Source organism: Nerophis ophidion, linkage group LG07, assembly GCF_033978795.1.
Source record: "Nerophis ophidion isolate RoL-2023_Sa linkage group LG07, RoL_Noph_v1.0, whole genome shotgun sequence".
NCBI lineage: Eukaryota > Metazoa > Chordata > Actinopteri > Syngnathiformes > Syngnathidae > Nerophis > Nerophis ophidion.
In genome coordinates, this window is record NC_084617.1 from 31,853,664 (window position 1) to 31,871,922 (window position 18,259).

The following is an 18,259-nucleotide window of genomic DNA, read 5'->3' on the forward strand; positions in this document are numbered from 1 at the left end:
GGAGATACCTCTGCTGTTGCAGCAGTCTGCTTTGTCGCCTTTGCGCTTATAGATCGTTATGATGTTAGCATCCTTCCAATCTTGCGGGATGACTTCAGACGACCAGATGGCAGTGATCAGCTGGTGCATTCTGCGGTGCAGGAGATATCCACCGTGCTTCAAGATTTCTCCCGGGATCTTGTCAAGGCCTGGGCTCTTGTTGTTTTTTAGACCCTTGATGGCCTTGAGTACCGCTGAGAAGCTTGGAGAGGAGTCCAGCGAGTCTACAGGGGGCAGGCATGGGAGGTCAGAGAGTATGTCTGTCTGTACAGGGTTTGTGGTGTTCAGCAGTACCCTGAAGTGCTCAGCCCATCTGTCCAGGATCTGTTGTTTGTCCTTATAGAGAGTGGTTCCGTCAGCTGATCTAACTGGGGTGATCTTCTTCCTCTGTGGGCCATAGATGGACTTGATGGAGTCGTAGAAGGCATGAGAGTTGTTGGTGTCTGCGTGATGTTGTATTTCGCGGGCCTTCTGTGTCCACCAGTCATTCTCCATGGCTCTGAGCGTGCGCTGGGTTTCACTTCTGAGGCGGATGAGCTGAGCCTTCAGGACGGTGGATTGAGGGTTTGATATGTGAGCTGCAAGGGCCTTGTGCTTTGCCTGAAGCAGGTCATAGATTCCTGGCGCACTATTGTCAAACCAGTCTTGATGTCGCCTTGTGGTGTACCCTATAGACTCCACGGCCGCCTGGTGGAGGGCAGCGCGTAGGGTGCTCCAGGTAGTTCCAGTGTCCAGCTCTGGTGGCACTTCAGGAATCTTGAACAGCTGATCTGCTACATTTTTCCTGAGCTGGTTGACGCAGTGCGTGGACTTCAGTGCATCGCAGTTGAGCCTCTTGGAAGGTGGTGTTTTTCTCTTTTGAGGACGTATTTCTAAGTCAATCTTTGTTCTGATCAGGCGGTGGTCAGTCCAACAGTCAGCTCCACGCATGGCCCTAGTGATGCGCACCTCCTTCCTGTCCGCGTGGCGGGTGATGATGTAATCTAGGAGATGCCAGTGTTTAGAGCGAGGGTGTTGCCAGGATGTTTTGTACTTGTTTTTCAGTTGGAACAAGGTGTTTGTGATGACCAGTTGATGCTCAGAACATAGAGTGAGAAGACGGAGACCATTGCTGTTGAGCTTGCCAACACCGTGCCTACCCATCACTTCCCTCCACAGTACACTGTCCGAGCCCACTCTTGCGTTAAAATCCCCTAGAAGGATGAGCTTGTCAGTGAGTGGTGTTTTGCTGATGACGGAGTGCAGGGAGGCATAGTACTCTTCCTTACATTGAGGGTCGGCAATCAGTGTTGGGGCATAGGCGCTGATGAGGGTGCAGTAACGGTTATTTGTGAGGGGAATCCTCCAGGTCATCAACCTTTCACTAATGCCAACTGGAGATTCGGGAAGCTTCTGAAGTAGGGAGGTCCGCACAGCGAAGCCTACACCATGGAGGCGACGGGAGCCTTCCGGAAGCCCTTTCCAGAAGAAAGTGTATCCTTCTCCCACCTCGGCTATGGAGTCCTCCCCATGGAAGCGGGTCTCGCTGAGGGCCGCAATGTCGATGTTATACCTCTTCAGTTCGTGCGCCACCAACGCTGTTCTTCTGCGGGCACGAGATGAATCATCACGCACATCCAAAAGCGTACGGACGTTCCAAGTCGCTAGTGTGAGTGTCAGTCGGGTTTTATTCTTGTGTTTTCGACCGCATGGGGGGATGACCCGGCAGCTGCGGTAGGCTGCCCGGGAGTGGAGGAACAGACCATTTTTAGGCCACATTTTCTAGGCCCTTCCCATCTCAGGGTGAGCAGGGTGGGGCTGCTCAGTCACGTGGGGAGCTGCCGAAGAGACACGCTGTTCCATCCCGTACCTCAGCGACCGTCTATCCCACACCGCCTGCATGCAGAGTTGGGCTAGATACTCCCAGTCACATCCAGACCTGTATCTGCCACCCTTCTCCATCGCCACAGGACTTGAAGGGGAGGGGATGGGGTGGGAAAGGGGGTGAGGGTGTTTGGAGCAGGCCTGCGCAAGGAGTAGATTAGAGTGAAGGAAGTGGTGCGCAGTCACTACCCTCACTACCTTGGCTCCCCCCTACGTCTTCCAGTGGCATGAAAAGCTCATGACGACCTTCTACAGGAAGGAGTTGCAGAAGACTGCCAGCACACCGGTCTGTTGATGGCTGCCTGATGCGGGTCTTCCCAACAGATTTGTCGTTAGGGGTTTACTCCCGTAGCCAAACACACACGGTGCACCCAGTAGGCAGTGAGGCACCCTTAACCTTCATCCGCCTTTACTGCCGGAGGCGACGCGTCATTATCCGCCAGTTCCGCCGTTGAGGTTTTTGGATCGCGCTTCGTCTGGAACCTCCCCCTCGACCTTACCGCCATGGTTGAACCTACCAGGAGCCGAGGCTCCCGACGGCATCGCTCTTAGGTTCATTGGAACACACAAGGCTCTCCACCACGACAAGGTGGCGACCCGTGGAGAACATATATATATACGGTATATTTATACACACACATACATATGTGTATATATATATATATATATATATATATATATATAAACACATACATATGTATGTATATATATATATATATATATATGTATATATATATATATATATATGTATACACACACACGTGTATATATGCATATCTGTGTGTGCATATATATGTTTGTGTATGTGTGTGTGAGTGTATAAGTATACATATATATTTGTGTGTACAAACTTGTTTATGTATGTACACACATATATATACATACATATATATATATATATATATATATGTATATATATATATACACACACACATACATATATATATACACACGCACATATATATATTAGGGCTGGGCAACGATTAAAAATTTTAATCGAAGTTAATCGCACTTTTTCTCTGATTAATCGCGAGTAACTGCATTGTATACGCAAAGCCCAATAATGAATTCAAAAGTTGTGTGTAGGGCACCTTTATTGGAATATTCTCCCACATGAACAAAAGCGCCAAAACATTTGTTGTGCAAACACAATTCAAATCAGTACTTGTTAAACAGTAGCAGTTAAATAGCATATTTTATGAAAATCAACTCAAAAAATGTAAATACAAACATTTAAGCTTATTTCCACTGCCAGGGTATTTAAGTTATCCTGTTTGTTATGGAAAATATAATCTACATACAAATCTCTGAGCCACAATCATAACATCCGAACAGGCAATTTCTGAGGTAACAGCAGGAACATTTTTTTATCATGGATCTTATGTTTAAAAAAACTATATCATAGGTAGTGGGCTGTTTTAGGGAATTTTTGATTAAATTATCCGTGGTAGCAATATTAATAATGTTGTGTTTATTATGCGTAGTGCACTTAAAATAATTATGACCATATCTAGGAATTGATATGATGTGAATTTTCCGATTGTTTGCTTGGTGCTTTGATAAACTGAACGCATTATATGCATGGTACTATATTGTGATGTTATGAGCCAGGGACAAAAAGAACTACCCTACCCAGCATGCAACAGGAGTGACGAGCATGCGCGGTAGCCCGGTATGCGTTGTCTGTCGCCATGACGGCATCTTGTATGTTGTGATATGCACGCTCTGAAAGCAAACGTTAAGAACTCAGTCAACACTCCTCGTCTGCATTATTCATAAATAGACAGACAACACAAATACTCCGCTTCTTCACAGGCCGCTGGATGTAGCCGGCAAAGTATTCCCATGCTAGCTAGCCGGTCTAGCAAGCACGCGTCATTCAGTCCAAAACGGCCCGATCTATCCACATTCAGAATTGTCTGGCGGTCGTAAGTGATCCCGGAGTGACCACGATGTAAGCCAGCCATGAAATTTGCAGAATTGTCCGGTATTTTTGCCAAATGTTCCATCTTTACCAAGAGCCCCTCGACGCCGGGCGACGCCATCTTGTTAAGAAAAGGCGTTAACAAAATAAAACCATGTAAACAACATACGCAAATGTGCGATAAAATAATTGTCGGCGTTAATAGATTGATGAGCTAACTCGTAATTAACGCATTAATTTGCCCACCCCTAATATATATATATATATATATATATATGTATATATATATATATATATATATATATATATATATATATATATAAATATACAGTATATATACATACACATATATGTACATATTTTTGTATACACACACATATATACACAGATATATATACATATATATGTGTGTATATATACATACATATGTATATATATATATATAAACACATATATACACATGTGAACATATGAATATGTGTGTGTTTGTGTGTATATATTTGTGTGTGTATGTTTGTATATATATATATATGTGTGTATATATATATATGTATATATATATATATATATATATATACACACATATATATATATATATATATATATATATATATATATATATATATATATATATATATATATATATATATATATATATATATATATATATATATATATATGATTCGTTTCTTGGGGGTAAGATTTCGATCCAAAACAATTCTCGATTCAGAATCAATACTTTTTATTAACATTGGGTGCCAGTTCTATGATGAACTACATTCCTCCATAAAATAGACCAACATCTCTGATCATTGTTTATATTACTTAAAATAAAACTGCTTTTGTTGAACAAAATTCTAGCCAAAAATTTAATAAAGTCAAATACAAATAAGACAACAAGTGAAGTATCAACACTTCTGTTTTATGAAGTAAATGTGTAGAGCAGATATAGATCATGTACATCAACTATATGATCATCTACATCAACAATATGATCATCTACATCAACAATATGATTGGACAGGACAGGTTAAAAAAAAGATAACGTAACAGGTAAGAAATCAATAATTTTTGACACCCCTAATATTTGCATACATATATACATACATATATGTATGTATATATGTATATCATATAAATTAAATGAATATACAATTAATTTTAATGGTTATTTAGAGTATGTGAAAGTTGGACTCCTACCTTGTTTACTTCTGTGACGACCTCCTTAAAAGTTTTGTAATCAATCAGAAACATCAAGCAGCTAAAAGTGCATTTTTCCCATCATGCATTGCAGTGGATCTAAATGGGCGTCATTTTGAATGACGTTCGGTGCATGGGCATTTTTTTTCTTTTTCTGACATCCACAAAGTTCAGCGAGCAGGTTGTGTTACGTGTGACTGTGTTGGTTGCAGTTTATGACTAGGGAAGGTTGTCTGGATTAGGGCATATAAGTAAACACTGTGCTATTATTAATTTACTTCGATTGGATTGAAATATGCCAAACTAAGTTGGTGGGCCAGAGTCCTTATCAAACTTTGGACACCCCTGACTGAACATAGCAGAACTTTTACTATTCAAATTATTTGGTTTTTGGGAACTGAGGAACTACTGATGTAGTTCTGGTTGTTTTAACCTGTTAGTAGTTTTTTAGAGTGGTGTTAGAAAGAAGGTGTTTTATATTTCACTGAACCTTGACCCTAAAAGTTAGTTTTGCACCGAGCTGCGAGGATGGCGTAGCACCTAGCATAAAGAAAGCTCAGGTGTGTGCTCGTTAGGCATGCAGGTGCGTGTAGCGTGTGCATGGTATGCTCTCAGTCCTGGTGAATTCTACTTCCTGGCTTCTAAGACCCGCTACAAGATGGAGGGGATGGGGGAGCGGCATCGCCTGAGGCCGGGCGGCTGGAAGGGCTCAAAGGCGGAGTCGGTGATGGGGGTGAGGCGCAGCGGGGCGCCCGCCATGCCGGAGATGTTGTTCAGGCTGCGGGACTTTTCGTAACTCGGGGCTACAAGACCATGGCGTGCACGGGTCGAAGGGCAAACATGAGGGTGTGACGCCCGCCACAATGCGTGTCATGTTTCCATGGCCCAAGCGATGTATGGCATGCGTTGTCATGGCGACGGCACGCGGAGTGGTGTCGACGCAAGCCATTTGTTACCGTGGAAACCAAACCGGCCAGAGCAAAACAGGAAGTCAAAGTAGGAAGTTGGACGAGACAAGGTAGAGGCACAGATAGACAGGTAGACAAGGTAGAGGGACAGACAGGTGGGCAGGTAGACAAGGTAGAGGACAGACAGGTGGGCAGGTAGACAAGGTAGAAAGAGAGGCAGGTTGGCAGATACACAAGGTAGAGGGACAGACAGGCAGGCAGGTAGACAAGGTAGAGGGACAGACAGATAGGCAGGTAGACAAGGTAGAGGGAAAGACAGACAGGTAGACAAGGTAGAGGGACAAACAGGTAGAGAGACAAGGTAGAGGGACAGATAGGTAGAGAGACAGACAGGCGGGCAGGTAGACAAGGTAGAAGGACAGACAGGTGGGTAGGTAGACAAGGTAGAGGGACAGACAGGTGGGGAGGTAGACAAGGTAGAGGGACAGACAGGTAGACAAGGTAGAGGGACAGACAGGTGGGCAGGTAGACAAGGTAGAGGGACAGACAGGTGGGCAGGTAGACAAGGTAGAGAGACAGACAGGTGGGCAGGTAGACAAGGTAGAGGGACAGACAGACAGACACAGGACAGAACATGGGTTACACAAATCACAACACACAAGAACACATTTTCGTGCTAACAACACAACTTGTGTCCAAGAGGAGATACAATCACCTTGTACATTGGCATTCGTTCATTTGTTCATTCATTCATTCCTTCGTTTGTTCATTTGGGCATTCGTTTTTTCATTTGTTCATTCATTCATTTGTTAATTCCTCCGTTGGTTCAATTTGTTCATTCATTTGTTCAATCGTTCATTTATTTGTTCGTTCGTTCATTTGTTTGATCAGTCGTTCATTAATTCGTTCATTCGTTCGTTTATTTGTTCATACATTCGTTGTTTTATTTTGTTCATTCATTCATTTGTTCATTCCTCCATTGGTTCATTTGGTAATTTGTTTTTCATTTGTTCATTTATCTGTTTATTTATTCAAATGAATGAATGGTGAATGAACAAATGTTAATTCCTCTGTTGGTTCATTTGTTCATTCATTTGAACATTTGTTCATTCATTCATTTATATGTTAATTTGTTCATTAATTTATTTGTTCATTCGTTTTTGCATTTGTTCATTAATTTGAGTGTCCATTCCTTCGTTTGTTCATTCGCATATTAATTTGGCCATTCGTTTGTTCATTCATGCGTTCATTTATTCGTTTGTTCATTTATTCATTTGTTTATTCCATTCATCCATCCATCCATTTTCTACTGCTTATTCCCTTTGGGGTCGCGGGAGACGCTGGTGCCTATCTCAGCTACAATCGGGCGGAAGGCGGCGTACACCCTGGACAAGTCGCCACCTCATCGCAGGGCCCATTTGTTCATTCGTTCATTCATTTTTTATTCAATTGTTGATTTGTTTATTCATTCATTTGTTCATTAATTATTTTGTTCATTCATTCATTCTTCTGTACAATCACCCTTAGTGGCACTGATCCAACACAACTTGCAGGTTTTACCGCCTGGACACAGAAAACAAAAGAACCATAACACACAACACATAGAACAAAATACACACAACACACAACACAGACAACAAAAGACCCACAACACAGACAACAAAAGACCCACAGCACAAAACACAGAGAACAATAGACCCACAATACTCAACAAAGATGACAAAAGACACACAACACAGACAACAAAAGATCTACAACACAGAAAACAAAAGACCCACAATATAGACAACAAAAGACCCACAACTCACAACACAGACAACAACATAACCAAAACACACAACACAGAGGACAAAATACCCACAACACAGACAACAAAAGACACAACACAGAGAAAAAAAGACCCACAATACACAACACAGATTAAAAAAGACACACAACAGAGACAACAAAACACCTACAACACAGACAACAAAAGACCCACAACACAGACAACAAAATATCCACAACAGAGACGACAAGAGACCCACAACTCACAACACAAACAACATAAGAACCAAAACACACAACAGAAAACCCATAACACACAACACAGGCAACAACAGACCCACAACACACAACAAAAGACCCACGACACACAACACAGAAAAACAAAAAGCGCACAACACAGAGAACAAAAGACCCACAACACACAACACAGACAACAAAAGGCCCACAACACACGACACAGACAACAAAAAAACACAACACAGACAACAAAAGACCCACAACACATACAACAAAACACCCACAACAGACAACAAAAGACCCACAACACACAACACAGACATCAACAGACTCACAACTCACAACACAGACAACAAAAAAAACACAACACAGACACCAAAACCCACAAAACAGACAACAAGAGACCCACAACAGACAACACAGACAACAAAAAAACAACACAGACAACAAAAGACCCACAACACATACAACAAAACACCCACAACAGACAACAAAAGACCAACAACACACAACACAGACGTCAACAGACTCACAACTGACAACACAGATAACAAAAACCCACAACACAGACAACAAAACCCACAAAACAGACAACAAAAGACCCACAACAGACAACAAAAGACACACAACACAGACAAAAAAGGCACACAATACAGACAACAAAAGACCCACAACACAGAAAACAAAAACCCCACAACACACAATACAGAAAACAAAAGACCCACAACACAAACAACAAAAGACCCACAACACACAAAACAAACAAAAAGAAACCCACAGCACAGACAACAAAAGACCGACAACACACAACATATACAACAAAAGACCCACAACACAGACAACAAAATACCCACAACTCACAACACAGACAAAAACCCCACAACACAGACAACAAAAGACCCACAACACACAACACAGACAGCAAAAGACCCACAACACAGTCAACAAAAGACCCACAACACACACAAAAAATACCCACAACACAGACAACAAAAGACCCACAACACACAACACATAAAACAAAAGACCCACAACTCACAACACAGACAAAAAAACCCCACAACACAGACAAAAAAATACCTACAACACACAACACAGAAAACAAAAGACCCACAACTCAAAACATAGACATAAAAAAACCCACAACACAGAAAACAAAAGACCCACAACACACAAAACAGACAAAAAAAACCCACAACACAGACAACAAAAGACACACAAATCAGACAACAAAATACCCACACATACACAACACATACAAAAAAGACCCACAACACACAACACAGACAAAAAACACCCACAACTCACAACACAGACAACAAAAAAAACACAACACAGACAACAAAAGACCCACAACACACAACGTAGACACCAAAAGACCCACAACACACAGGACAGACAACAAAAGACCCACAACTCTCAACACAGACAACAAAAAACCCACAACACACAAAACAGACAACAAAAGACCCACAACACACAACACAGACAAAAGAGACACACAAAACAGACAACAAAAGACCCACAACACAAACAACAAAAGACGCACAACACACAACACAAACAAAAGAGACACACAAAACAGACAACAAAAGACCCACAACACACAACGCAGACAACAAAAGACCCACCGCACACAACACAGACAACATGCAAACTTCACACGCAGATTACGACCTTTGACTTCCCAACTGCGACTGAATTTAACCAAACAAATTCAATAGTCTAAATAAAGACTTTTGTCCAGGTGCAGTGAATTGAACTACAGAGTCTGCCTCCTAAACACCAGAGGGCAATATTGCTTGTTTCAGCTCCTTTAGCTTTGCAAGGGAGAGAATGCTACATTCTAATATCTAAATGCTACTTTCCAGTCAAATTTATTATTTTATTTTGTATTATTTCAATGATAAACCTATAAAACATCTTTATGCATATGTAATAATATGCATTGAAATAATGGATATTTAACCTCTTTCTAAACATTTTAATATTTTATTGTATGTTTGAATGATAAATATTAAGGGTGACAATTTTTTTTTTCAGATTAATTACGATTCTTATTTGTAACGATTCCAAATCAATACAAAAAATTCAATAAATCTGTCACACAAATCATGTTGTTGATGTAGATGATCATAATGTTGATGTAGATGATCATATTGTTTAAGTAGATGACTATATCATTAATGTTAATTATTGTATTGTTGATGTAGATGATCATATTGTTGATGTAGATGATCATAAAGTTGATTTGATTGATTTTTTTGATTGATACTTTTATTAGTAGATTGCACAGTTCAGTACATATTCCTTACAATTGACCACTAAATGGTAACACCCGAATAAGTTTTTCAACTTGTTTAAGTCGGGGTCCACGTTAATCAATTCATGGTATAGATATGATATAGATATTCATGTAGTTGATGTAGATGATCAATATCGGCTGTTCACATTTACTTTATAAAAGAGAAGTGTTGATTCATGTTGTCTTATTTGTTATGACTTTATTAAATGTTTAGCTAGAATTGTATTAATTAAACACAGTTTTATTTTACGTAACATAAACATTTATCAGCGATGTTGGTCTATTTTATGGAGGAATGTAGTTCATCATGGAACTGGCACCCAATGTTATTTAAAAAAATAAAAGAAAAAAAAGTTTATATGGTTTATTGTATGTTTGAATGATGTATACAGTATGTACAATATATACAGTATACATATATATATATATATATATATACATATATATATATACGTATATATATATATATATATATATATATCTGCAATGAGGTGGCGACTTGTCCAGGGCGTACACCGCCTTCCGCTCGAATGTAGCTCAGATGGGCCTCTGTGTTTTTTCCTGACCTAACGTATATCAATTACACATTCCACTTCCTTGTGTTTAATAAACACGACTCAAACAATCGACGCCGCTGTCTCAGTGCCGTCTTCTTCTCCATAGTACTGTCACAGTACGTTCTGACAATGTCACAACCAGACGGCATTGTCAGAGCGAGGTCCACACTCCCTTCCCGAGTTCCCATGAGCTCCGAAGTAGCTGTGAGGCCAGAATACACCAGCAGCACCAAGAGCGCATTTCTTCACTGGAGAACAAGCTGGAGGTCGCCTTCCCCAGTCTGCTCACTAGAAAGGAATCCGTAACCCCGAGTTGGTCGACTTCCCCCGCACCAGAACCCGCAGTTTCGGCTGCAGCTGCTCCCGGGAACCCCCCCCCTTATACCTGGGAACCGAAGATTGCCAGTCCCGGACTCTTTGAAGGCGATTTTGATCTGTTCTGTGGATTTTTGGTCCAATGTGAGATGACTTTCCAACATCAACCGTGTCTATGCTTCTGGCGAAGCCAAGATCATGTTTATTTTTTCTCTCCTGGCTGGAAGAGCGCTCAAGTGGGCCAAGGCAGCGGTGGACCGGCACCCTGAGCTACGCACAAACTATTCCGCCTTCCACTCGTAATTCCGGGCCGTATCCAATCACCCGTTTGACGGGGGAGACATTGCCTCCCGCCTACATTCCATTCAGCAGGGATCCCGCTCTGTAGCTAAGTACACCCTCAAATTCCGCACCCTCGCAGCCAACAGTGAATGGGGCGGGGAAGCACTCCTGAGTGCGTACCGGCGGGGATTAAGTGAGGACATCAAGGACGGCCTATTACGGGACCGTCCAACCTCTTATCAGGACATCATCGTGTTGGCTCTACGGATGAACCAGAGATTAATCGAGAGAGCTGCGGAATGAAGACAAGCAGTTCTCTACCAAGTCCCTAGACATACCCCTGTTGAGACTCGAGCACCTGCATTCTCTCCCTCATGTCCCAAGTTCCAATCCACTAATCACAAAAGCATGGTTCCACCAAGCGTTTTCCCTATACCAGTCAAGACGGAGGAACCAATGCAGCTAGGTAGAGCACGCCTTGCGGCTGAGGAGAGGGAGAGGAGGTTCCAGCAGCGCCTTTGTCTTTATTGCGAGTTAGCGGGGCATGCAATAAAGACATGCGCGATGCGGCCAAAAGACAAGGCTCACTAGGGGTGAGAATCCTAGTGAGCCATACTTCATTTCCCCAAGTCACCAAAGACCGTGGCATTCTTTTCCCGGCTACTTTGTCATTGAACTCGAAGAGCCTGACCGTCGAGGCCTATCTGGACTCAAGGGTTGACGATCCTCGGGAAAAGTCTTGGCCTGAGGTACGGCATATCATGAATATTATTCGAAGTCTGCATTAACCCGGTCGGATAGTCCCTGTTCTGCGTCACCTCCCGCAAACCTGTCCAATATTCCCTCTGTTTACCATTATCTCACCGCAGTCTTCGACAAGGAATGTGCAGTCACCTTCCCCCACACAGACCTTATGACTGCACCATCGAACTAATCCCCAATGCTGTTCTTCCTTCTAGCCGCCTGTACAACCTTTTCATTCCTGAGAAACAAGCCATGAAGGAGGACATTATGGACAATCTCGCTTCTGTCATCATCACCCCATCTAAGTCTCTAGTAGCACCAGGATTTGTCTTTGTGGGTAAGAAGGAAGGTGAATTGCGGCCATGCATTATCTCCCATCAATTAAATAACATCACCATAAAGAACAATTATCCACTACCCCTCCTGAGTTCGTCCTTCGAGCCCCTTGACCCGGTGACCATCTTCAGCAAATTCGACCCCCGTAACGCCTACCATCTCGTCCGAATCAAGGAGGACAACGAATGGAAAACAGCATTCAACACACAGTTGTGCCATTTTGAGTACAAGGTAATGCCCTTTGGACTTACTAATGCCCCTGCTGTCTTCCAGGCATTAGTTAATGACGTTTTGAGGAACATTTTGCACCAGTTAGTCTTTGTTTATTTGGATGACATTCTTGAGTTTTTTAGAGACCTACAGGAGCATCAGAGACACGTTCATCCGGTTTGTCAACGTCTGCTCGAGAACCGATTATTCTAGGAAGGTCGGGGTAGTGATTGATTGGCCTCGAACCACCACCTGCACGGAACTGGGTTTGCAGGTTTCTACCGTCGCTTCATTTGGGACTACAGCAAGGTAGCCGTTCCTCTTCATTCTACACTTTTGCTTTTTCAGTGGTCCAAGTAAGCCAGCACAGCCTTCCAAACCCTCAAGGAGAGCTTCAGTTCAGCCCCGCTGCGAGTCCATCCTGACCCTAACAGTCCTTTAACTGTTAAAGTGGATGCCTCCAAATCTAGTTTCGGGGCTGGGCTTTCCCAGCGCTCAAGGACAATTTGGTGCACCCTTGTGCTTTCTTTTCCAGACGTGTCTCCCTGGCTGAAAGGAATTATGACGCGGAGAACCATGAGCTGTTGGCGGTGGAGGCACTAGTTGGATGGGGCCAAACACCCCTTTTTAGTTCTGACGGATCACCGCAACCTCATCCACATTTGCTCCGCTAACAGGCTCAACAACCGTCCGGCACAAATGGCACAAATTTTCAGTCGTTTTGGCTGCACACTTTCTTTCAGACCACACGACACGAAGGCGGATGCCCTCTCCCTCCAGTTCTTGGAGGAACCCTCCAGCCCACCTACAACGCAACCCATCCTCCCTCCTGCTCGTATTATGGGCAAGGTAACTTGGGAGTTTGAGAGTCTGGTCAGGGACGCTTTGCACTCTGACCCGGTTCCGGATAGCGGACCATCCGACAGACTGTTTGTTCCCCAAGAGCTGGGCCCTAAGGTACTGGACTGAGGTCATTCCAGTGTCTTCGCTTGTCATCCTGGAGTGCACAGGTCCCATATAATTTATCCAACTGCGTTTTTGGTGGCAATCCATGGAGGCTGATAGTCGAGAGTTTGTCGCCGCTTGCACCATCTGCTCCCGCAACAAGGGTACCCATAGCCCCCCAGCGAGCCTGTTGTGTCCGTTACCCATCCCCAGCCGGCCCTGGTCCCACATCGCTGTGGACTTTGTTACGGGATTCCCCACCTCTCAAGGTAAAAACACCATCTTGACTACAGTCGACAGATTCTCCAAAGGAGCACACTTCATCCCCTTTCCAAGCTTACCTCTGCCGCTGAGACCACATAACTTCTCACACAACACGTCATCAGATTGCATGGGATCCCCATGGATGTCGTGTCAGACCATGGTCCCCAATTCATCTCCCGTGTCTGGCAGACTTTTTGCAAGGGAATTGAGGCAACTGTCCGTCTCACCTCCGGTTACCACCCCCAGAGTAATGGTCAAGCTGAGAGAGCAAATCAGCGCATGGAGACTATGCTGTGCTGAATGAGTGCTTGCCAGCCCACATCTTGGAGCAAGTTCCTTCCCTGGGTTGAGTACGCTTAGAACTTCACACCCATCTCTGCTACAGGTATGTCACCATTTGAGTGTTCATTGGTCTATCAAACTCCCAGGAGATTGAAGCAGTAGTTCCTTCCACCCAAGCTCACCTGAGACTCTGCCAGAACGTTTGGGGGACTGCCTGCCGGCGCTGCTCTGTGGAGTGCCGCCGAGAAAATGCCAACCGACATCGCATCTCGAATCCCATTTATCAGTCCTGGCAGCAGCAAGTGATGCTGCGTAACAAGAACTTTCACCTTCCAGTATCATTTGAAAAGTTGGCACCACGCTACGTGGGACCATTTGCCATAGGGAGGATCATCAATCCAGCCTCCGTACGTCTCACTCTACCACAATCTACGAAATCTTACCCACTTTTCCACGTTTCTCACATTAAGCCTGTGGCGCTCAGTTCTCTCTTGGCCCCTGTCCCTGTTACCATTCGGCTCGAGACCGTCAAGGAAATTCTTAGGGTTCGTCGACAGGGTAGGAGTTTAGTTTATTTAGTGGATTGGGAGGGTTATGGTCCTGAGGACTGATCATGGGTTCCGGCCTCCGACTTCGCTTACCCACACTTTTGGAAGACTTCTATAGGACTCACCCTGATGCACCTTGACGCTAGTTGGGAGCCTCGCATATGGAGGGGGGTACCTTTACGTTGTATTGTATGTTGAAATAACACACTCACACACACACATTTTATATATATATATAGGGACGGCGTGGCGCAGTGGGGAAAGTGGCCGTGCGCAACCCGAGGGTCCCTGGTTCAAATCCCACCTAGTACCAACTTCATCACGTCCGTTGTGTCCTGAGCAAGACACTTCACCCTTGCTCTTGATGGGTGCTGGTTGGCGCCTTGCATGGCAGCTCCCTCAATCAGTGTGAATGTGTGTGAATGGGTAAATGTGGAAGCAATGTCAAAGCGCTTTGAGTACCTTGAATGTAGAAAAGCGCTATACAAGTACAACCTATATATATATATATGTATATATATATATATATATATATATATATAATACGAATCGAATCGTTTACGTTGTGTGATTCAGAATCGATTCTAATTTTTAAAAAAATCTATTTTTTATTTATTTATTTTTTTAATCAATCCAACAAACCACTACACAGCAATACCATAACAATGCAATCCAATTCCAACACCAAACCTGACCCAGCAACACTCAGAACTGCAATAAACAGAGCAATGGAGAGGAGACACAAACACGACAGAACAAACCAAAAGTAGTGAAACAAAAATTATAATTATCAACAGTAGTATCAATATTAGTTTTAATTTCAGCATAGCAGTGATTAAAAATCCCTCATTGACATTATCATTAGAGTTTTATAAAAATAATAAAAAAGAACAATAGTGTCACAGTGGCTTACACTTGCATTGCATCTCATAAGCTTGACAACACACTGTGTCCAATGTTTTCACAAAGATAAAATAAGTAATATTTTTTGTTCGTTTAATAGTTAAACAAATTTACATTATTGCAATGAGTTGATAAAACATTGTCCTTTACAATTATAAAAGCTTTTAAAAAAAAAATCTACTACTCTGCTAGCATGTCAGCAGACTGGGGTAGATCCTGCTGAAATCCTATGTATTGAATGAATACAGAATCGTTTTGAATCGGAAAAATATCATTTTTGAATCGAGAATCGCGTTGAATCGAATAAATCGATATATAATCGAATTGCGACCCCAAGAATCGATATTGAATCGAATCTTGGGACACCCAAAGATTCGCAGCCCTAATATATATATATATATATATATATATATATATATATATATATACATCATATATTTTTACATGTCTTATCTGTCACGGCACACACACTGTCTGCTTCTACCTCCGCTGCGGGAACACCTAGAGCATGGGTGTCAAACGTACGCCCCGAGGGCCGGATCAGGCCCGCGAACAGGTTTTATCCGGCCCGCGGGATGAGTTTTTTATGTAGAAAAATTAACCTACATTTTTGAATGAAAGAAACAGCTGTTCTAAATGTGTCCACTGGAGGTCACAATAGCAATTCTTTGTTTATTTCTTAGTACATCAGTTGAGGAAAATTATTAAACTACATAAATAACATCCTGTAATTTGATTTTGATATCATTTTTTTTTTATCTTGATGGACAACAATGAGTTGACTGATGAACATTATCACATACTTTATTCAGAAACGACAAATAACCGCAACATGTAAGTGTAAAAAAAACAAAACTAAAAACATTATAATTTTTTACATTTGTGCTTGTTCTATATTTTAAAAAATAAAACCATCTAATGTTGTCTTTATTTAACCAATCCGCCCCACTTGGAAGTGGATTTTTCTCCATTTGGCCACCCATCTTAAATGAGTTTGACACCCCAGACCTAGAGGCTCCGCTGTGAGCCAAGCAGGACACGCCCCCTCGCTCGTTGCGCAGACCGCGACCACGTGCCGACACAGCCGGTGGCAATCTCCCAACGACACACCTGGGACTAATGAGAGGCGACAGAATAAAGAGCCTCGCCGCTGACTTCTTCTCGTCGGAACGTAGCCCTGGTTACAGTAAGCTCTCTCGTCTCTGGCTCCCCTCCTGTGCTTTCTCTCTTTTTGTCTTCCTTGTGCCTGGCCCTGATTTTGTCTTTGGTCATCTCCACAGCCTTCGTGTCTCAGTCGTTGCCTTGCACTTCCACCCTGATTCTGATTGCCTTCCCCGATTCTTGACACCTCACCCGGATTTGGACCTCGGACGCCTCTCCCCTTCCCCACGGACCTTGCTTGGATCACGAACCCTTTTGGATCTTCCCCTTGAATAATAATATTCCTACAGGTTTGTGTGTTTTAATTATATATATATATATATATATATATATATATATATATATATATATATATATATATATATATATATATATAAATGATAAATGGGTTGTACTTGTATAGCGCTTTTCTACCTTCAAGGTACTCAAAGCGCTTTGACACTACTTCCACATTTACCCATTCACACACACATTCACACACTGATGGAGGGAGCTGCCATGCAAGGCGCCAACCAGCACCCATCAGGAGCAAGGGTGAAGTGTCTTGCTCAGGACACAACGGACGTGGCGAGGTTGGTTCTAGGTGGGATTTGAACCAGTGACACTCGGGTTGCGCACGGCCACTTTCCCCACTGCGCCACGCCGTCCCTGTATATATATATATATATATATATATATATATATATATATATATATATATATATATATATATATATATATATATATATATATATATATATATATATATATATATATACATACATACATATGTATATGTGGGAAAAATCACAAGATTACTTCAGCTCTACAGAACTGTTTCATGAGGGGTTCCCTCAATCATCAGGATATATATATATATATATATACATATAAATATACATATATATATATATATATATATATATATATATATATATATATATATATATATATATATATATATATATATATATACACACACACACACAGTCGTGGTCAAAAGTTTACATACACTTGTAAAGAACAATGTCATGGCTGTCTTGAGTTTTCGATAAATTCTACAACTCTTCTTTTTTTGTGATAGAGTGATTGGAGCACATATTTGTTGGCCACAAAAAACATTCATGAAGTTTGGTTCTTTTATGAATTTATTATGGGTCTACTGAAAAAGTGAGCAAAACTGCTTGGTCAAAAGTATACATACAGCAATGTTAATATTTGCTTAAATGTCCCTTGGCAAGTTTCACGGCAATAAGGCGATTTTGGTAGCCATCCACAAGCTTCTGCTTGAAATTTTGACCACTCCTCTTGACAAAATTGGTGCATTTCAGCTAAATGTGTTGGTTTTCTGACATGGACTTGTTTCTTCAGCATTGTCCACACGTTTAAGTAAGGACTTTGGAAAGGCCATTCTAAAACTTTAATTCTAGCCTGATTTAGCCATTCCTTTATCACTTTTGACGTGTGTTTTGGGGTCATTGTTCTGTTGG

At 42.2% G+C, this 18,259-nt stretch overlaps 1 protein-coding gene across 2 annotated transcripts in view; it reads right to left on the bottom strand.

Annotated features, from left to right (window-relative positions):
* The window catches only part of LOC133556242 (potassium voltage-gated channel subfamily C member 1-like), a 98,761-nt gene that overhangs the window by 13,126 nt on the left and 67,376 nt on the right, over positions 1–18,259 (bottom strand). The window contains exon 5 of one of the 2 annotated variants that reach the window (XM_061905972.1): positions 4,588–5,829. The exons of the other annotated variant lie outside the window; for it this stretch is intronic. Within the exon in view, the coding sequence (XP_061761956.1) occupies positions 5,678–5,829 (152 nt within the window). The 3' untranslated portion in view covers positions 4,588–5,677. Of the gene's footprint in view, positions 1–4,587; positions 5,830–18,259 lie in introns of those variants that run through there. 2 annotated transcript variants of the gene reach the window in all.